Consider the following 22,426-nt stretch of genomic DNA (forward strand, 5'->3'; position numbering starts at 1 on the left):
CTACCCCAGGATGTCCAGATAGATAGGGGGACTCTTAACCAGGGACAGGAGGCGGCTGTGGATGTCCTTGATGACCAGTCTCTGCTGGGGTTCCCTCTGCCAGCAGCCCTGCATCAGGCTGTGTACCTCCTTGGGGCAAGTGCGTGGTCTCTCCAGCTCCCGGCCCTGTGTTATGCACTCGATAGCCTGTGGGGGCGCAAATAGAGGCAAAGGGAGGGGGTTAGAATTAGAAGGTCTGCTAGCTCCAGTAACTCTAGGTTTTTGCTATGCTTCTTTATCTGGGGCTATTACCTCAGGGTTTGAATGTTTTCATTAATTTGACCAGACAAGCTCAAGCTACTCTAGAGAGCTTAAGGTGAAGACACTTGGGTAAGAACAATAAGTGGAGTTGTCAAGATGAGTCGACAACTTTTGTACAATTCTGGAGAACATTCTGTGAGAACCAAAGATGTTGCCTCTAATAAACTGGTGATCTTGCAAAACAATGGAACAGTATTCATCAGAAATTGTCAAATTCACACATTCTTACACTTGGCATGGCTCGATGCATTTATCACTGTCAAGGACTGAATTCCGCTATGTCGATTCCCATTCAAGGACTGCCCTTGGCCCCACATCACATAAAGAGCCAGCGACTTAACCCTTTTAAAGAGTTCAATATCCCTGACCTAATCCAATGAACTGAAGAGACCTGTCAGCACGGAACCTCATCATACTATAATACCCAGCTAGCACATTTGGGTCCTTGGAAGTTGTGGGAATGTGCGTTTTTGGTTTCCCATTTGTTCTGGGAACGAAGCCATTAATTTCCTGACCAGTAAAGCGGAATGTTTTTTTTTAGGTTCTGAGAACATTATACTATAGTTCCCTGAAAGTTTCCTCTGAGGTTTTATTAACGTTCTGAGAACGGAAATTATAGGTTATTTGAAGGTAATTAAATAACGTTCCGAGTTTCAATAACACTGCTAGCTTAGAATCATTGTTTTGAACTCCAAGCACAGATAGGACACATGGAAATTAATTTGCTTACGCATTAATCATGTAAACATATATTTTTTTTTTGTGGCACAGCGTCAGTGAGATTCATACCTATGATCTTCTGTTCTTCAGCCATGGAATTAGTCCACTGCACTACCAGGATGGAGCTTGCATGCCATGTTTTTTTACTTATACAAAGCTATTAATTTTTGTCATTTTAGTCTATCTTTTAGGAAACTTTCTGTTAAAGTAATGAAACACCAAGAAAATAACGATTTTTGTCAAGTTTCCTAAATGTGCTGAGAATGTTTCAAAGCAACTATCCTGCACCATTCCCAGAAAGTTGTGGGAAGGTTGTATGCATAATAACCATAGGACAACCACGCTCTTACCGAGCTCTAAGAAACATAAGGTTCTCAGAAAGGTTCTCTGACTTTCCAAGATGGCCGCCCGTCTCCTTATCTTAGACCTACAGTAGATGGAGTGTTTGGGATGATTTATCCCTGCCTTCCCTAATTATACGACATGATAATTACACACGTCCATCATTGGCCGGGAAGGATTAAGTTAACAAGGTTAAACGTCATTGGCCCTGGGCAAAGATGAGAGCCAATGAGATTAGAATTGAGTGGAAGGGAAAAGTGATCTACCCTCCACTTGAAAGGAAGAGGGTTCTAGTCCATAATGGTGCAGTTGCGGTCAGGACAGAGTCCACTTCTTGGGGTGCAACCTAAAAGGGTTGGACTGGGCCCACCATGATTACTATGAAGTCATTGATTGACTGTATAGCAGACGGGAAATCCTAGTGCTCTAGTCTCCCTCTATGATCAAACACTTCACCCTCTTTCCAAAGGCTGAATGATGATGTGGTGCAGTATTTACACTTTGCCTGGACACTGTTCCATTACTCAACACAACTAGATATCAGAGTTATATCTACTTAATTATTACTATGAATTTAGAAGGTTTTGATCACCAATACAAAGATGACACTTTCACAAAGAAAAAGGTCGGTGCTTATATTTGTCCTATTTCACGTGTGAATTGGAAATGTGTTTTTGCATATCCCACTCTCCCTGAGACACCATCAGAGAATAGGGTCACAGCCAGGATCTGCCACTATGAACAGCACCTGGAGAAATGAGTGTTGCTCAACGGCATATCAACAGATTCTTCACCTTGTCAGCTCAGGGATTCAAACCAGCACTCTTTCCGGAAAAGTGGGATACCTAGTCAGTTGTACAACTGAATGCATCTTCCGCATTTAACCCAACCCCTCTGAATCAGAGAGGTGCGGGGGGCTGCCATAATCGACATCCATAGCACCCAGGGAACTGTGGGTTAACTGCCTTGCCCAGGGGCAGAACAACATATTTTTACCTTGTCAGCTCAGGGATTTAATCCAGCAACCTTTCGGTTACTGGCCCAACACTCTAACTGGAACAATGCTCTAACCACTAGGCAATCTGCAACCCCATGTTGCTTCCTACCCAGTGCCCAGTTCCTTACCTCGCTGTTGGAGAGCTGGTACCAGGGCTGTTTCCCATAGGTGAAGATCTCCCAGAGGACCACTCCAAAGCTCCAGATATCACTCTCCGTGGTGAACTTCCTGTACATGATGCTTTCCGGGGGCATCCAGCGAATAGGAAGCATCGTACGCCCACCCACCTGATAGGAGTGAGGTCAGTGGTCATTCAATTGTACATTTATAGAATTATAATTAATATGACAATGATTATGATCATCAGATGTACCATGCTACTTCATATGGGATAAGCCTATACATTGAAAATATCAATATGTATTTTTTGTACATAGAGTTGGATATACAATTTTGTGAAATATTACATGACAATGAAATGTTAGATGACAAATCCCCCCCTAAAAAAGTATTTCACTACTTCCACCTTTACCCTGTAGTAGTCTGTGCTGTAGATGTCCCGGGACATGCCGAAGTCTCCTATCTTGACCATCAGACCCTCTCCCATATCTCCCACCAGGCAGTTGCGTGTGGCCAGGTCCCGGTGCACAAAGTGAAGGGAGGCCAGGTAGACCATGCCTGAGGCGATCTGGGCGGCGATGTGCAGCATCTGGGGAAGAGTGAGCTGGCCCAGCGGGGGCATCTTCACCTCCTCCAGGATATGGGCGTCTGGACCGTGCGCTCTGGTGGACAGGAGGAGGAGAGGTCATGACCTTTAGAGTTTTACAGGCTTTTGGGTGAACGGCATGAGACATACTTTGGCTGACGTCAATAAGGACCCTTATTCACAGAGTCTCAGAGTAGTGTTAATATAGGATCATAAAGCCTTTTTGATCATAATGAATATATGGACCGGGAAACCTGATCCTGGATCAGCGCTCCTAATCTGAGACTTTGTGATATGGGCCCAGCTCTCCCAGATTAATTTAGGCTTCTGATTGGTGCTTCGACGCATGAACTTTTGCACCAACCTAGTGATGCAATATCAACATACAGTAACCAGATGGATGATTACTGCATGCAATCTGCAGATGGAACATGTTGGACATATATGAGATCCTTTAAGTGTAATAGAGGCCGTCAGCTAGAGACCAAGCCATAACAAAACAACTTAACAAGATGGTTAATAGGAAACATAAGGCTTGTTATACGCCTTGCATTCATTTGGAATAATTTGATTAGCCTTATTCTAGCCTTATTCTTCAAACGTTCCACAGTTTCTCTCAATATCACATCCACCCCACCCACTCTGACTTGTAGCTCACTCCCAATAAGCTCCTCGATGTGTCCATCAATCCTAATAGAAATGTGTCACATGCAGGAAGTTATCTATTCTATCACTATTAGTTTAACAGGCAGGTGGTAGGGTAGACGAGCAGCTGCCTCATAGGCCAAGAGACACACATCCATTCTGTCTGCTTGGAAATGTGATTTCCATCTATCCATGAATATGGATAGTGTGGGCTGTGTCTGTGTGCGCATCTAGTCTCCATTCCCAGTCTGGCCCCACTGGACACCTGGCAGTGGCAGACATACTATGTCTGTTTCAATGGTGTCTCAGAGTACGTCCCAGGTGCAGCATGAGCGGTCATCCACAGTATCAACGTGGTGCTCTGTCTGAGTGCTCAGTGAACATCTCTCCTGCATGCATGTTGGAGCAGACTTGCCTTTAGAACTTCAGAGTGTAGACAGGCTACGATAAGTCCTGCGGTCGACGTGGACATCTTTAATTATATGATATCCGAAATGCATCTAAGATCACATATTCAGTTATCGCAGATCACAGAAATGATTTGGCACTCCCACAACTAAGTGTCCTTAACCACTGCAACACACTATCGGTCCATGTGGTCCACCCCAAGTGGGTTATTGTCTTGGGAACACAACACGGTAGTGCAGAGAGGACGATGGTTTCTGCAAGTGTGGCTTGGCATAGAAACAGTTGTATTTGTGTGGCTCATCAAGGTAAATTAAGTGGCTTTGCTGAAGAGCAGTGGACACAACTACGCAGTGATGTCAGAACAAAACCCTCGGCTTCTAAATAGTTGCCATGCTGAAGCTAATGAATAAAGGTTAACAGGGAAGGTAGGCATGGAGGTTATCCCTCTGGGGTTTAAGTATGAGGTTCTGTTTCTTTTCCATACCTGAGGAAGCGGTTGAGGTCTCCATGTCTCATGTATTCAAACACCATCGCCAGTGGCTCGCCATCTGTACACACTCCATAGAAGCGAACAATGTTCTGGTGCTGGAGGACTGTGAGCAGCTCAGCCTCTCTCTGGAAGTCCTGCCGGGTCGACTCATTGGCATCCTTCAGAGTCTGACCACAGAGAAACACAGTCATGGGAGGATATGACATCGTCATGTTTAGGAGGTCTAAGCTTAATGTAATGCACCTCTGAAAGTGTGGCCATGGATGGAAGTCTCATGCATACCTTGATGGCCACCAGCATTTTGTCACTGTCCGGACTGAGGTTGGCACACTCTGCCAGGTAGACTTTGCCAAATGCCCCCTCACCTAGTTCCCACTTCAGAACTATGTCCTGTCTTTTAATGTGCTGCACACCTGTACATACACAGAGAAAGGCTTTCAACATTGGGCCTTATAAAACAGTGTAGGATTAACAACTTTATCTAGGGAAAAACATGGTAGATACAGTATATTAAATGCAATCATAATGAAGTTAGCACATATCCACTCCCTAGTTGTATTCCGATTACACTCACACATGTCTTTGTCTTTGAAAATGCCACAGAAGTACTGGGGGTTCTCCACAAAGCTGGACATCCCAGAGTCGTCAGAGGAAGGAGGGCTGGCCCCAAAGTTCATGAAACGCAGTGACACAGCAAGATCATCCTCTGTTCCCAAGACAGATGAACCTGGAGAGAGAGAGAGAGAGAGAGAGAGAGAGAGAGAGAGAGAGAGAGAGAGAGAGAGAGAGAGAGAGAGAGAGAGAGAGAGAGAGAGAGAGAGAGAGAGAGAGAGAGAGAGAGAGAGAGAGAGAGAGAGAGAGAGAGAGAGAGAGAGAGAGAGAGAGAGAGAGAGAGAGAGAGAGAGAGAGAGAGAGAGAGAGAGAGAGAGAGAGAAGTAGAGGCATAGAGAGGTGAATGTGATACATCCATTTATTTTTCAGCAATTTATGGATGCATTGTTCAGCAACAAAGAAAATGTTGGAAAGTGGACGTCTTAGCAGTAAGCAACTACTGTATTTTCTGCACACAGTATTAACAATTGTAAAACCCACTCAACGAGAAAACCACAGAACCCCCAGAGCCCCTGATAGAAAATGGTGGATGGCAGCAAGCGAGGGGAAACGAGTTGGCCAGGAGGGGGGCCCACTTAGGCAATCAGGCCCACTTAGGCACTTTCTGGGGGGGTCCGAGAGGACCTATCATGCCTAGCTGGCCTCCATCAGTCTTCTTTAATGGCCAACGCTGCAGCTAGGGGCTCCTGACGCCGTTCACTGCTGTAATTAAGGCACTCTAACCGAGCTGTTGGGCTGACAGTGTGCAAAGTTACAGCCTGGCGGAAACCTTATATTGCCTGGCCTCATGTGAATCACTTTCAGAGAGGAATACAATGCTTGCTGCGGAACTATTGGCAATTCCAAAGTGATAATGAAAAAAATGAGTTGGCATTGTCGCTGGCTTTTGCTTGTTTCAGTTTGGAATGGATATGCTTTTTCAGAGAAGTCTTTACCTTTGGCAAAGTGTCATTTTCTCCTGGGGTTGTCTCTTACTGAATGCTCCAGACAGGGACATGTCAGAATTTAGTTTCAACCCTTCACTTTCTAACAATTGAGGGGTTTTGAGAACAGCAAACCCATCTCAGGTTGTTTCATAGCTGTCTTCTATGAAAACCCAGGTAACGTATTGCTTACTATTACACCTCTGAGTATAGGAGATTATACTTTGTGCAAAATAACAGACACTACTGTGGTATTTGAAACACAATGCATAATAGAGTGTGTCACTTACGGTGAATACCAAACTTGGACTGCTGGCCACACTTGTTGATGACCAGTACCATAATGAGGATGAAGGTGCAAGCAAACACAGCCAGACCCACTGCCACCGACACCTGCACAGAAACATAATTAGCATCAACATAGCCTAGCATAGCATAACATAACATTTGCTAAAACATTAGCTCTCCATAGTGTATGTTATATTATTACTATGTTTCAGACCCATTGAATGGCGTCTCACCCCAAACACTCTGCTCTCCAGGTTCTCAGTGACATCCTCATTAGATTTGTTGGTGGGAACTGGAGGGAGCAGAAAAGGAATCATTAATGATGGATCGTTACTCACAAATCACCGTGATAACCACACATAAAGTATGCAAGACACTGACACACAGTGTATTAAAAAAAAGTGGAGTATATGAAAGCAAAATCCTGGGTAATTTACACTCTACTACTCGTGATAACTATTTTTTGTTCTCGCTAGGTACAGTTTAGGAAGTTTATCTGTTTCTACCAGGTAATAATCGCTGTCAAAATAACGTTCAAGAGGCTTACGTGGATCACTTTCTTCAAGGACTGGCATGAAGAAAAAGAGGAGAGGATGACAAATTTAGACTAAGTACATAGTACATACTGTACATGCAAACACATGAGACTGTATCTAATATAACACAAGTTGGTGAATAGTGAGGGTCAGTATCATAGAGATCCTATTAAATTACTATTAGAATTATAATAATTATAATTATAATTATAATAATTATAATTCCTAATTCTATGACCTTAAATTTCAGACAATCACCTGGGATGATGCCCTCAGGATCAAAGGGGTCAAAGGGGTTGTCCATGAACATCCCTGTGGCCGTGGCTTCGTCCACGCCCAGTCTGTTCTCCACAATGATGGTGTAGAGGCCGTTGTTCAGGTGGGTGGGCTTGTTGAGAAATAGACAACCGTGCTTCACAGAGCCGTCGTCCGAGTCAGGAATGAACTGTGTGTAGGTGTAACGGCCCTCGGTCAGGTTGGAGCCATTGAAAAGCCAGCGGATGGTTGGCTCAGGGTTCCCGTCCACCTTAAAGGGGAAACACCAGTGGTGCTGTTGCTCGGCGTTGTGCAGGAATATGATTTTGGCTGGAACTGGATGGAAGACATGAGATGTGGTCCGTTAGGATGTGTGAATGGGTAAAAGGAGACAAGGTGAAACAAAGGCTATTTCTTAATTCAGAACATTGGTCAACCTACTACACAGTGAGCAATACGCTCAAATTATTTTGCAATAAATGTGTGCAAATTATTGAACATGATATTAGAATGAGATCACATTTAGCTGAAATAATTATACACAAAGCTATAACCCTAGTTATCTACACATAAATTATTTATTTGTGCGGAATTTTCAGTTTACCACATCCAACCTGTTTCAGACATAAAGTCATGGGTTGGTCAATACATTTACATTTACATTTAAGTCATTTAGCAGACGCTCTTATCCAGAGCGACTTACAAGTACATACATTCATACTTTTTTTTTGTACTGGCCCCCCGTGGGAAACAAACCCACAACCCTGGCGTTGCAAGCGCCATGCTCTACCAACTGAGCCACACGGGGCCTATAGAAGGTACAGTAGAAGGTACAGCCTCATCCAAGTGACCTATAGGTTCCTCCTATGCGTTTCCATGAATCGATGTTCTCCATCTACACTGTCAACCTGTTGACCTAGTATGAATAATGAATCCAGGTTTTGTTAGGGCCCCTAACCACAAGAGCTACCTGGAAGCACAGAGCTGACAAGAAGCTACAGGAAATGGCTTCTTTAGATCGAAGACTATGCTGATGCAGAGACCCCTCACTCTAACAATTTCCACCGACCATTCCACTGCTTTTAACCTATGACCCTACTGCAGAAAATGCTGTGCTAAGGGGATACCGAGGCATTTGTCTCTTTCCTCTAGATTATCTCTGAAAAGGGATGCTAAAGACAGTCACGGACGGCAAAAATTTGCACACTCAGCACAATTACCACAACCAATCAGGTTTGATTTAATGTCATCAATTTCTCTATAGTGGGTTAGAAAAGAGCACAATATGAGTTTTGTTGAACTCAACTGTCTGAAATGAAAGACTAAATTATAGTTAACTGTTCAACGTTTTCTTCGTAGATTAGATTTGTTTGATTGATTCTTGCTATCGATTTCTAGGGTGTAGTCTATATTTTCTTTTTGAAAAACCTTTTCCCAAACAAGTTTATTTTATATATATTACTGAATGGATGCTGCCTCTGCAGCACCAATCGCTTGAATCCCAGGAAGTGGTCAGACCAGCCACTCAGCAGAGCAGAGCCCTGGCTGTAAACAACCTGCTGATTGGGGAGCTAATTAAGGGTAATTAAAGGCTAGCGGTTAATGAGTGTCCATCCACCAGGGGGACTGATGTTGATAGATTAGCCGCGCTAACGCACTTACAGGCTGCCAATCACTCCGGACGAATACTGTGTTCGGAGTGGGAGAGAGAAGTCCATTAACCGGGGCTCTTATCGAATCTTACCACGCTTATCAGCCTATTTTCCTCCCTACATTCATTAACTGTCCCTCGATGCTCATGCATTTGGCTGCAACTCTTTTTGGGCTTTATTTTCCAATGAGTGTCACTGAGTTGGTGAAATGATATTGTTTGGCCAATATTTTCTGTAATGTATTGCTAATGCATTGACGCACTCTCTTCTGTGGGACCACAGTTTGCTGCAATTCAGATATTTTTCAGTAGAAAAGCTGGGCTAAGGCAAAACCACAGTCTGACAGTATAATGTCTGTTTTGTTCTGTCATCTGTTTGAGGTCTTTGTTTGAGGTCTTTGTCCATGTATGGTTGATAAATGAGTAAAATGGGACAATAAATATAATGCATAACTAATGTAACGTTACAGTGATGTATTACTAATGCAGTGGCTATCCATCATTCAGGGCAGGTACATATACAGTACCAGTCAAAAGTTTGGACATACATATACAGTACCAGTCAAAAGTTTGGACACACCTACTCATTCAAGGGTTTTTCTTTATTTTTACTATTTTCTACATTGTAGAATAATAGTGAAGACATCAAAACTATGAAATAACACATATGGAATCATGTAATAACCAAAAAAGTGTCAAACAAATATACAAAATACATTTTAGATTTGAGATTCTTCAAAGTAGCCACCATTTTCTTGGATGACAGCTTTGCACACTCTTGGCATTCTCTCAACCAGCTTCACCTGGAATGCTTTCCCAACAGTCTTGAAGGAATTCCCATATATGCTGAGCAGTTGTTGGCTGCTTTTCCTTCACTCTGCAGTCCAACTCATCCCAAACCATCTCAATTGGGTTGAGGTCGGGTGATTGTGGAGGCCAGGTCATCTGATGCAGAACTCCATCCCTCTCCTTGGTCAAATAGCCCTTACACAGCCTGGAGGTGTATTGGATCATTGTCCTGTTGAAAAACAAGTAATAGTCTCACTAAGTGCAAAGCAAATGGGAAGGTGTATCATTGCAGAATGGTGTGGTAGCCATGCTGGTTAAGTGTGCCTTGAATTCTAAGTAAATCAAAGACAGTGTCATCAGCAAAGCACCCCCACACCATTACACCTCCTCCTCCGTGCTTCAAGGTGGGAACCACACGAGGAGATCATCTGTTCACCTACTCTGCGTCTCACAAAGACAGGTTGGAACCAGAAATATCAAATTTGGACAGATTTCCACCAGTCTATTGTCCATTGCTCGTGTTTCTTGGCCAATGCAAGTCTCTTCTTCTTATTGGTGTCCTTTAGTAGTGGTTGCTTTGCAGCAATTCGACCATGAAGGCCTGATTCACACAGTCTCCTCTGAACAGTTGATGTTGAGATGTGTCTGTTACTTGAGCTCTGTGAAGCATTTATTTGGGCTGCAATTTCTGAGGTTGGTAACTCTAATGAAATTATCATCTGCAGCAGAGGTCTTCCTTTCCTGTGGCGGTCCTCATGAGAGCCAGTTTCATCATTGCACTTGATGGTTTATGCGACTGCACTTGAAGAAACTTTAAAAGTTCTTGAAATGTTCCGTATTGACTGACATTCATGTCTTAAAGTAATGATGGACTGTTGTTTCTCTTTGCTTATTTGAGCTGTTCTTGCCATAATATGGACTTGGTCTTTTAGCAAATAGGGCTATCTTCTGTATACCACCCATACCTTGCCACAACACAACTGATTGGCTCAAACGCATTGAGAAGGAAAGAAATTCCACAAATTAACTTTTAACAAGGCACACCTGTTCATTGAAATGCATTCCAGGTGACTACCTCATGAAGCTGGTTGAGAAAATGATAAGGGTGTGCAAAGCTGTCATCAAGGCAAAGGGTGGCTACTTTGAAGAATCTCAAAGATAAAATATATTTGGATTTGTTTAACAATTTTTTGGTTACTACATGATTCCATGTGTTTTTTCATAGTTAAGATGTCTTCACTATTATTCTAAAATGTAGAAAAGAGTACAAATAAAGAAAAACCCTGGAATGAGTAGGTGTGTTCCAAACTTTTGACTGGTACTGTATATATATATATACAGTTGAAGTCGGAAGTTTACATACACCTTAGCCAAATACATTTAAACTCAGTTTTTCACAATTCCTGACATTTAATCCTAGTAAAAATTCCCTGTCTTAGGTCAGTTAGGATCACCACTTTATTTTAAGAATGTGAAATGTCAGAATAATAGTAGAGAGAATGATTTATTTCAACTTTTATTTCTTTCATCACATTCTCAGTGGGTCAGAAGTTTAGATACAATCAATTAGTATTTGGTAGCATTGCCTTTAAATTGTTTAACTTGGGTCAAACATTTCGGGCAGCCTTCCACAAGCTTCCCACAATAAGTTGGGTGAATGTTGGCCCCTCCCTCTTGACAGAGCTGGTGTAACTGAATCAGGCTTGTAGGCCTCCTTGCTCGCACACGCTTTTTCAGTTCTGCCCACAAACTTTCTATAGGATTGAGGTCAGGGCTTTGTGATGGCCACTCCAATACCTTTACTTTGCTGTCCTTACGCCATTTGGCTACAACTTTGGAAGTATGCTTGGGGTCATTGTCCATTTGGAAAACCCATTTGCGACCAAGCTTTAACTTCCTGACTGATGTCTTGAGATGTTGCTTCAATATATCCACATAATTTTCCTCCCTCATGATGCCATCTATTTTGTGAAGTGCACCAGTCCCTCCTGCAGCAAAGCACCCCCACAACATGATGCTGCCACCCCCGTGCTTCACGGTTGGGATGGTGTTCTTCGGCTTGCAAGCATCCCCCTTTTTCCTCCAAACATAACAATGGTCATTATGGCCAAACAGTTCTATTTTTGTTTCATCAGACCAGAGGACATTTCTCCAAAAAGTACGATCTTTGTCACCATGTGCAGTTGCAAACCATAGTCTGGCATTTTTATGGCAATTTTGGAGCAGAGGCTTCTTCCTTGCTGAGCGGCCTTTCAGGTTATGTCAAGATATGACTCATTTTACTGTGGATATAGATACTTTTGTACCTGTTTCCTCCAGCATCTTCACAAGGTCCTTTGTTGTTGTTCTGGAATTGATTTGCACTTTTCGCACTAAAGTACGTTCATCTTTAGGAGACAGAACGCATCTCCTTCCTGAGCGGTATGACAGCTGCGTGGTCCCATGGTGTTTATACTTGCGTACTATTGTTTCTACAGATGAAGGTGGTACCTTCAGGTGTTTGGAAATTGCTCCCAATGATGAACCAGACTTGTGGAGGTCTACAATGTTTTTTCTGAGGTCTTGGCTGATTTCTTTTGATTTTCCCATGATGTCAAGCAAAGAGGCACAGAGTTTGAAGGTAGGCCTTGAAATACATCCACAAGTACACCTCCAATTGACTCAAATGATGTCAGTTAGCCTATCAGAAGCTTCTAAAGTCATGACATAATTTTCTCGAATTTTCCAAGCTGTTTAAAGGCACAGTCAACTTAGTGTATGTAAACTTCTGACCCACTGGAATTGTGATACAGTGAAGTATAAGTGAAATAATCTGTCTGTCAACAATTGTTGGAAAAATTACTTGTGTCATGCACTTATGTTGGAGTCATTAAAACTTGTTTTTCACCCACTCCACAAATTTCTTGTTAACTAACTATAGTTTGTGCATGACACAAGTAATTTTTCCAACAAGGCCCTTCTATATATATATATATATATATATATATATTTATACAGTGCATTCAGAAACCCCTTTACTTTTTCCACATTTTGTTATGTTACAGCCTTATTGTAAAATGTATTAAATTAATGTTTTTCCTCATCAATCTACACACAATACACCATAATGACAAAACCAAAATAGGTTTTTAGAAAAACAGAAATACCTTATTTAAATAAGTATTCAGACCCTTTGCTATGAGTCTCGAAATTTAGCTCAGGTGCATCCTGTTTCCATTGATCATCCTTGAGGTGTTTCTACAACTTGATTGGAGTCCACCTGTGGTAAATTCAATTGATTGGACATAATTTAGAAAGGCACACACCTGTATATATAAGGTCCCACAGTTGACAGTGCATGTCAGAGCAAAAGCAAGGCCATGAGGTCAAAGGAATTGTTCTTAGAGGTCCAAGACAGGATTTTGTCGAGGAACAGATCTGGGAAGGAGTACCAAAAACATTTCTGCAGCATTGAAGGTCCACAAGAACACAGTGGCATCCATCATTCTTAAATGGAAGAAGTTTGGAACCTCCAAGACTCTTCCTAGAGCTGTCCGCCCGGCCAAACTGAGCAATCAGTGGAGAAGGGCCTTGGTCAGGGAGGTGACCAAAAACCTGATGATCACTCTGACATAGCTCCAGAGTTCCTCTGTGGAGATGGGAGAACCTTCCAGAAGGACAACCATCTCTGCAGCACTCCACCAATCAGGCCTTTATGGTAGAGTGGCCAGATGAAAGTCACTCCTCAGTAGAATGCAGGACAGCTTGCATGGAGTTTGCCAGGAGGCACCAAAAGGACTCTGACCATGAGAAACAAGATTCTCTGGTCTGATGTTACCAAGATTGAACTCTTTGGCTTGAATTCCAAGTGTCACGTCTGGAGGAAACCTGCCACCATCCCTACGGTGAAGCATGGTGGTGGCAGCATCATGCTGTGGGGATGTTTTTCAGCGGCAGGGACTGGGAGACTAGTCAGGATCGAGGGAAAGATGAACGGAGCAAAGTACAGAAAGCCTGTTCCAGAGCGCTCAGGACTTCAGACTGGGGAAAAGGTTCACCTTCCAACAGGACAACGACCCTAAGCACACAGCCAAGACAATGCAGGAGTGGCTTCGGGACAAGTCTCGGAATGTCCTTGAGTGACCCAGCCAGAGCCCAGACTTGAACCCGATCAAATATCTCTGGAGACCTGAAAAAAGCTGTGCAGCGACACTACCCATCCAACCTGACAGAGCTTGAGAAGATCTGCAGAGAAGAATGGGAGAAACGCCCCAAATACAGGGGTGTCCCGATTGTAGCGTCATACCCAAGAAGACCTGAGGCTGTAATCGCTGCCAAATGTGCTTCAACAATGTACTGAGTAAAGGGTCTGAATACTTATGTAAATGTGATATTTCAGTTATTTTCTTTTTATAAATGTGCAAAAATGTAAAACCGTTTTTGCTCTGTCATTATGGGGTATTATGCGGAGGTAGGTAGCCTAGTGGTTAGAGCGTTGGGCCAGTATCCGAACGCTTGCTAGATTGAATCCCTGAGCTGACAAGGTAAGAATCTGTCGTTCTACCTCTGAACAAGGCAGTTAACCCACTGTTCCTAGGCCGTCATTATAAGAATTTGTTCTTAACTGACTTGCCTAGTTAAATAAAGGTTAAGTCAATAAATAAAATATTATGTGTAGATTGATGAGTAAAGTCAATTTTAGACTAAGGCTGAAACGTAACAAAATGTGGAAAAGGTAAAGGTGTCTGAATACTTTTCGAATGCACTGTATATATATATGCCCTGTTTATGTATCCTACTGTTCTGAGTTGTTGTACAGAGAGAATACTCTAATAACTACCCATTTTCTGAATCGCTGTACATTTCAAAAGTGCTGAACAAATAGTTATATTGACAACGTCCGTCTTAGCTGGCTTGTTAATGTCTTAATCGGAATTATGGATTGCCTCTTATCCGCTCGTCGTTCCCTTATGCCATAGTTTGTACATCTCAATTGTCAGTAGAAACCACATTAGTTTAAGCAAGTCAGCCATAACAGCTATGAGGCTGAATTAATTGTTTTGCTGCCAGACAAGGCTCTCCTGATATCCAGGTGTAGTGGGGTAAGGATTCACTCCATTGCGCTGAAAATAAAATTCTGCTGTTTGGACAGAAGACAGTTTGTTGGTACCGTTTGTCACCGTTATAGTGAAAGTAATGTATTGTTTACTGTTGTGTTGTGTAGTGGCTTTGCTGGTATGCTTAAAAAAAAAAAAAAAAATTGTTCTGCCAAGATTTACATGCTAAAATTGCCACTGTACTAATGTATTACTGAGTGACAGCTGATAATAATAATAAAAACGAAAGACATGTGGCATGTTAAAGCAAAGTGACAAGGTGGGCTTATTTTTTGCCACAATTATTAATACTAAGTATTTCATTCTGGGGGGGAAATCTCTGGCTATACACATTGCTGCGAGAGGAAAATTGACACAATTTTTCTCTACCTCTCCTGCTTTCATTGCAGTATGACAGCTCTCACTGAGTCTTTCAGCTTTCAACACCCTGACAGCTTTAATAGTTCATTGGCACTTACATTCAATGTCCAACGTCACTTTCTCTTCTCCAGGCCCGGCCCGGTTCTCTGCCTCACAGGTCAAGTTGTGCAGGTTGTCTTCTGAGGACATATTCCACAGCTGCAGCTCCAGCTCCAAAGTGGATCCCCAGAACCTCTCCTGCAGATGGAACAAAACACAGAGGACAACAGGGGTTTACAACAATCATGGAGACATCTGAGATGCAAGCAGAGTCTGAAGGATTATGACAATGTACACAATAAGGAAACCTAAATACACCATAATACTATTTTATTTTTAGTTCAGAATATTTCCTTCAAATGTGACCCTGATCATGTTACTAGAGTTTGTCTTTTGACAGATGTTAGGCATATTAAGGGGAACAAAAAGTGCATTGTGCAATATCTCTGAAAAAACACTGATCTAGCTGGTTTTCCCTAATCAGTATGTCCATGTGACATCATCATTCAGTACCTGTACAGTATAGCGAGACAGCAGTTTATTAGTGCGCCACCTCACTACAGGCATGGGCACTCCTGTCACCTGACACACAAATGTCAGGTTGCCCCCCTCCTGGACCTTGGTGTTGGCATGGACAATGGCGACATCCGGTACAGCTGCAAAACAATGGACCAAGAATGGGTTAGAAAATCTATGGTCTGGACTGGGGTACTAAATGTTGATAATGGCGTTTAATAGTAATCCAATCAGCAATGCCACTAATGCAATAAAGTCTAATAAAGCCTTGTCAGACTACTTCTACAATGATTGAACTATACGTGTATATGCTATTCATGCATATATTACTTAGTAATAATAAAGTAAAAAAAAAAATTTAAATCTCTGAACTGAGTAAAAATTTAGCAATTCAACTCACTGCAATTCTCCATCACTAAGGAGTCCAACCGTCGGGCATGGCCATTGGAGAGGCAATGTAGCGGTTGGTTGTCAAGGTCACTGTGGTCGTTAAGCTGCCATTGCTGCAGCCAATGGATATCACAGGAGCACTCAAGGGGGTTGTCCCTCAAAACCCTGAAAGGGAACACAGAGAAAATCGGTCTGTTAAGTCCGAAAGTTCTCTCTCAATCGTGTAACCTTCTTCTTCTTTCTATAGGACTATACAAAGTATTCAAGGTCGTTATTATCAAAGACGCACACTGCAAATAGAACATTCTAGAATTTAAGAAAAAGGGGAGTGAATAGAGAGTAAAAACTCAACATAGAAAATAATTCATCAGTGAAATATGTGTTGAAAATTCTCTGCAATCAGTTCCAAAACAGAGTGAAAGGGGTCTATGTTGCTCATACAAAGTGACCCTCTTTGAGTTGATATTTCAGTCACAGGTTGACTAGTTGAAGAGAGTACAGAAGGGATGTTCTGAGGGGTGTTTTACTCACAGGTTGAGCAGGGGAAGAAAATGGAACACCTTCCAACTGATATGCTCCAGGGAGTTAGATGCCAGGTTTCTGTGTGATACAATAAGGAGACAACATCTATCCAACAGGATATTCAGCATATAAATGGCAAAAAATCTAAATACAGTATTATACAATTTGTTGTTGAGCCTATGATTCCCCCCCTCTTTTCACCCATGTTGAGTTTTGCATAAGAATGGTCTGTGCATGGCAAACAGCTCAATATTTAAAACAATTACCAGTAAAAAGGGATCATTTTGTTTTTGCACTGTTTCCATATGCTCGTCTTTAGGTGTCCAGCGTGTCAAGAGTCCTCACATTCACACACAAACAATCAGCAGTCATTATAGCCTTGCTGTTTGTTATGTTTACACATGCATTTGCTATATCTATTCAAATGAGTTTTTCTGTTCTACCATGTGTCTGACACCTGTTGTTTTCTCAAATGCTGCCATAATGAGGACAAAAATCCAAGTCTGTAATATACTTTTTTTGTGTAATCTATAATCATTTTTGGGATGAAGTAAATAAACATTCATCTGGAGAGATGGTTTTGTAAAATGTATGTTTTTATGTTGTTGAAATAAATCATACTGAACTAATCCCAAGATATGATCACTCAGTGCAGAACAATGCGGACCTGCTTAGAATTATTCTCTGGGTGGACACATTGGTGCCTCCAAATGTACTCTGCTTAATTACCCAGGCAAGTCTTTTACATCAAATGTACTCTGCTTAATTACCCAGGCAAGTCTTTTACATCAAATGTACTTTGCTTAATTACCCAGGCAAGTCTTTTACATCAAATGTACTCTCCTTAATTACCCAGGCAAGTCTTTTACATCAAATGTACTCGGCTTAATTACCCAGGCAAGTCTTTTACATCAAATGTACTCTGCTTAATTACCCAGGCAAGTCTTTTACATCAAATGTACTCGGCTTAATTACCCAGGCAAGTCTTTTACATCAAGTGCTACATTCACAAACATCATTGGCACACCTCTTGCTGTTGTCTCACTGTTCTGTACATTAGGTGATGAGCCCAAACACTTCTCTGAGACGGTGGTCGTTATGCATGGCCATCGAACACTACTAGAGTGCTCGAGTTATATTAGCCTGATGATGCTGCTTGTACTTGTAAGAGGAGAAAGGAGAACAGGTTTTACTATATCAAATATTGTGTATTAGGAGTATGAGGTGAATTCATTTGATAAAAAATATGAAATATTGCGGGCGATTGGCAGATGTAGATTTCATAGACCTACTGTACATTCAGATGTGCTGCACTTTATTGTAAATCAAAAGAAAATGTGGATTTATGAGGCATATCACTGCTTAGATATGTTATCCCCTATGTATCCCTAGTGTATCTTTTTAAACGTGCTGCAGATCACCATGACTGCTCTGAAATGCTTCTGTGCTGGCAGAGGGTGTAAATAAAACCTCTCAGAAGATGACAGCGGACCACACTGGGGAGGCACCTCATGCAACCGATACATATTCACTCTGGCAGGGCCAATGGGGGCCAGCAGGGTTTCAATTATTTGTTTTCCTTGCTCCCAAAAGTTCATGTCAGATGGGTTAGCCATTGGGGCTTATCTATTACCAGCTCGATTCCTCCCGGGCCACAAGGGAAGGGAGGATGGCCGGGAATGGCAGCTGCTCCTAGCTGTGCTCACGCACAGCATCTTCATTTATGAACTGGGTGGTTCGAGCTGTGAATGCTAATTGGCTGACAGCCGTGGTATATCAGACCGTATAACATGGGTATGACAAAACATGTATTTTTACTGCTCTAGTTACGTTGGTAAGCAGTTTATAATAGCAATAAGGCACCTCGGGGGTTTGTGATATATGGCCAATATACCACTCCGCGTTGTGTCGTGCATAAGAACAACCCTTAGCCGTGGTATATTGGCCATATACCACACCTAAATATCTTAAGGAACAAGGAAAGGGGTGGAGGAGAAAATATCCTGGTATGTCTTGAGAAATTGCCCCCCAAGTACAGTAGCAGAGCCCCTCCCATGTTCTCACCCATTTTGGGTGGCGCTCCCAATCTAAGAGACACATCTGTTACACCCCACAAACCCCGTCCTCGAAATATTGATTAAGCAATAATGGACCCTTAGTGGAGTGTATTTATTATGCAGCAGTTGTCGATAATCCACCAAAGTGAGCGAGTAAATGGTGACTGGTGGAAGTCTTCTCCGATTTCATCAGAACCCCCCCCCCCATCATCCCTGAACCCCATTCAGTACCCTTCCCTCTACACCCCCTCCTCCTCCCAAACCGGCTGTCTTTCAGATAAACAACATCGGACATGTCACACATGTTTAGTAAGATGATGAGGACAAGATGGTGGAAACAAGGGTCAGCTACTGATGGAGGGATGATTGGCATGGATACGGGCAGTATTGGGGAAGCTACTCTGAAAATATAGTTTACCAAGCTACCAACTACCTCACACTGTAAGAAGTTAAGCTACACTAAAGCTACCGTCAAGAAAAACATAGTTTGTTTAACTAAAGTTACTTTTAAAAAGTAGTTCACTTAATCCAAACTACTTTTGTGGAAATTAACATATCTGTAACGTCCTGACCAGAGTTCTTATGTGTTTTGCTTGTTTAGTGTTGGTCAGGACGTGAGCTGGGTGGGAATTCTATGTTGTGTGTCTAGTTTGTCTGTTTCTGTGTCCAGCCTAATACGGTTCTCAATCAGAGGTAGCTGTCAATCGTTGTCCCTGATTGAGAATCATATATAGGAGGCTTGTTTTGTGTTGGGATTTTGTGGGTGATTGTTTCCTGTCTCTGTGTTTTGTGTTCTGCACCAGATAGGTCTGTCTAGGTTTTCACATTTGTTATTTTGTATTTTGTATAGTGTTCACGTATTCGTCTCTTTGTTTATTAAATATGTTGAACACTAGCCGCGCTGCATGTTGGTCCTCTCCTTCACCAATGGAAGAAAACCGTTACAATATCTAATTCTGAAATGTCATAGACTGCAAGTTGCAAGAACAGATCAATCTGGAGTCAGATGTTAACAGAATTTGTAATTTATTCTATTAAAAACAAAAATAATGTTTTATGTGACAATTAGGCAGGTCTGATGACGAAAAAGTAAGGAAATTCTTGCCTACTTCAACCATATTTTATTTTATTTGATAAAAAAAGTAGTGTGTATTTCCAGTAGTTAGCTACACCACTACATGATAAAAAAAACTTAGGTTGGAGTCATTAAAACCTGTTTTTCAACCACTCCACAAATGTATTGTTAACAAACTATAGTTTTGGCAAGTCGGTTTGGACATCTACTTTGTGGATGACACAAGTAATTTTTCCAACAATTGTTTACAGACAGATTATTTAATTTATAATTAATTCACTGTATCACAATTCCAGTGGGTCAGAAGTTTACATACACTGAGTTGACTGTGCCTTCAAACAGCTTGGAAAACTCCAGAAAATTATGTCATGGCTTTAGAAGCTTCTGATTTACATCATTTGAGTCAATTGGAGATGTACCTGTGGATGTATTTCAAGGCCTACCTTCAAACTCAGTGCCTCTTTGCTTGACATCATGGGAAAATTAAAAGAAATCAACCAAGACCTCAGAAAAAAATTGTAGACCTTCACAAGTCTGGTTCATCCTTGGGAGCAATTTCCAAACACCTGAAGGTACCACGTTCATCTGTACAAACAATAGCACGCAAGTATAAACACCATGGGACCACGCAGCCGTCATACCGCTCAAGAAGGAGACGCGTTCTGTCTCCTAGAGACAAATGTATTTTGGTGCGAAAAGTGAAACAAGGAAGAAGTCACTGCTCCAAAAACCGCCATAAAAATGCCAGACTACGGTTTGCAACAGCACATGGTGTCACGTTCCTGACCTGTTTTCTCTTGTTTTTGTATGTGTTTAGTTGGTCAGGGCGTGAGTTGGGGTGGGCATTCTATGTATTGTGTTTCTATGTTGGGTTTAATGTGTTGCCTGATATGGTTCTCAATTAGAGGCAGGTGTTTGACGTTTCCTCTGATTGAGAACCATATTAAGGTAGGCTGTTCTCACTGTTTGTTTGTGGGTGATTGTCTTCCGTGTCTGTATGTATGTTCGTACCACACGGGACTGTAGCGTTTGTTTGTAGTCTGTACCTGTTCGTGCGTTCTTCGTGTATTTGTAAGTTCTCATGTTTTAGGTCAGTCTACGTCATTTATTTGTTTTGTAGTTTGTTTAAGAGTTTTCGTGTTTCGTCGTTCTGTTAATAAATATTCATTATGTCTTCATCACCCGCTGCGCCTTGGTCCGCTCATTCACCACAAGACGACCGTTACACATGGGGACAAAGATCGTACTTTTTGGAGAAATGTCCTGTGGTCTGATGAATCAAAAATAGAACTGTTTGGCCATAATTACCATTGTTATGTTTGGAGGAAAAAGGGGGAGGCTTGCAAGCCGAAGAACACCATCCCAACCGTGAAGCACGGGGGTGGCAGCATCATGTTGTGGGGGTGCTTTGCTGCAGGAGGGACTGGTGCACTTCACAAAATAGATGGCATCATGAGGGAGGAAAATTATGTGGATATATTGAAGCAACATCTCAAGACATCAGTCAGGAAGTTAAAGCTTGGTCGCAAATGGGTCTTCCAAATGGACAATGACCCCAAGCATACTTCCAAAGTTGTGGCAAAATGACTTAAGGACAACAGAGTCAAGGTATTGGAGTGGTCATCACAATGCCCTGACCTCAACCCTATAGAACATTTGTGGGCAGAACTGAAAAGGTGTGTGTGAGCAAGGAGGCCTACAAGCCTGACTCAGTTACACCAGCTCTGTCAGGAGGAGTGGGCCAAAATTCACCCGACTTATTGTGGGAAGCTTGTGGAAGGCTACCTGAAACGTTTGACCCAAGTTAAACAATTTAAAGGCAATGCTACCAAATACTAATTGAGTGTATGTAAACTTCTGACCCACTGGGAATGTGAGGAAAGAAATAAAAGCTGAAATAAAGAATTCTCTCTGCTATTATTCTGACATTTCACATTCTTAAAATAAAGTGGTGATCCTAACTGACCTAAGACAGGGAATTTTTACTAGGATTAAATGTTAGGAATTGTGAAAAACTGAGTTGAAATGTATTTGGCTAAGGTGTATGTAAACTTCCGACATCTACAACCAAGTGCAAAATGTAGTTAAATTACTAGTTGTACAACATGTAGTTCACTACTCCCCAACACTACATACGTGCAACACTAATGCTAGTTTGCTAGTTTCTAGTGTGCTGTACAGTGTGTCTTTAGAAGGTAGTTGAAGGATTCCATTTGTGAGAAAGTTTGGATCACGGTGTTAGAAACACAAACATCAGAAAAGTCATCTACGATTCATCGATCAGTGTTTGTTTTTCAAATATAGTTGATTCAAACTTTCTAACAAGTGGAATCCAATTCATTTCAATATACTAAACGTGGTCCAATATGTTGTACGTTGATTGTGCCTACACTTGTAAAAACAGGTTGGTCTACATTGTGTCAACCCAATCCTGTTAACTTTAAATTGAAATGGCATGTTTCTTGTAAAACAAATTTAACACGCTGTTAGATCAGAGGTCAGAATCTGTCCCACAGGACGCACTACTGTTGAGCCTCTGATACTACACCAATGCATTCTGTGCCTAAATAACTTACACAGTGTTACTGTTGAATAAAATGGTATCAAATTAATTATGATTACATTTCAGTAATTTGAATCTGTATTCCGGCCTAAATCTATTGTTATGCAGTTTTTATATTTTTTGAATAATAAACTCAAGATCTCAAG

General features: G+C 41.8%; 1 protein-coding gene across 1 annotated transcript in view; it reads right to left on the minus strand.

Moving 5' to 3' along the window:
* The window catches only part of LOC120031620 (high affinity nerve growth factor receptor-like), a 30,153-nt gene continuing 7,727 nt past the window's right edge, over positions 1 to 22,426 (minus strand). The window contains exons 4-16 of the mRNA XM_038977424.1: positions 16,595 to 16,663; positions 16,074 to 16,228; positions 15,671 to 15,813; positions 15,217 to 15,355; positions 7,226 to 7,558; positions 6,665 to 6,723; positions 6,434 to 6,536; positions 5,183 to 5,335; positions 4,891 to 5,021; positions 4,603 to 4,775; positions 2,892 to 3,141; positions 2,488 to 2,646; positions 1 to 186 (exon numbers count right to left, since the gene is read on the minus strand). Coding sequence (XP_038833352.1) covers positions 1 to 186; positions 2,488 to 2,646; positions 2,892 to 3,141; positions 4,603 to 4,775; positions 4,891 to 5,021; positions 5,183 to 5,335; positions 6,434 to 6,536; positions 6,665 to 6,723; positions 7,226 to 7,558; positions 15,217 to 15,355; positions 15,671 to 15,813; positions 16,074 to 16,228; positions 16,595 to 16,663 — 2,053 coding nt within the window. The remainder of the gene's footprint in view (positions 187 to 2,487; positions 2,647 to 2,891; positions 3,142 to 4,602; positions 4,776 to 4,890; positions 5,022 to 5,182; positions 5,336 to 6,433; positions 6,537 to 6,664; positions 6,724 to 7,225; positions 7,559 to 15,216; positions 15,356 to 15,670; positions 15,814 to 16,073; positions 16,229 to 16,594; positions 16,664 to 22,426) is intronic.

This window comes from Salvelinus namaycush, chromosome 37 (assembly GCF_016432855.1).
Source record: "Salvelinus namaycush isolate Seneca chromosome 37, SaNama_1.0, whole genome shotgun sequence".
Lineage (NCBI taxonomy): Eukaryota > Metazoa > Chordata > Actinopteri > Salmoniformes > Salmonidae > Salvelinus > Salvelinus namaycush.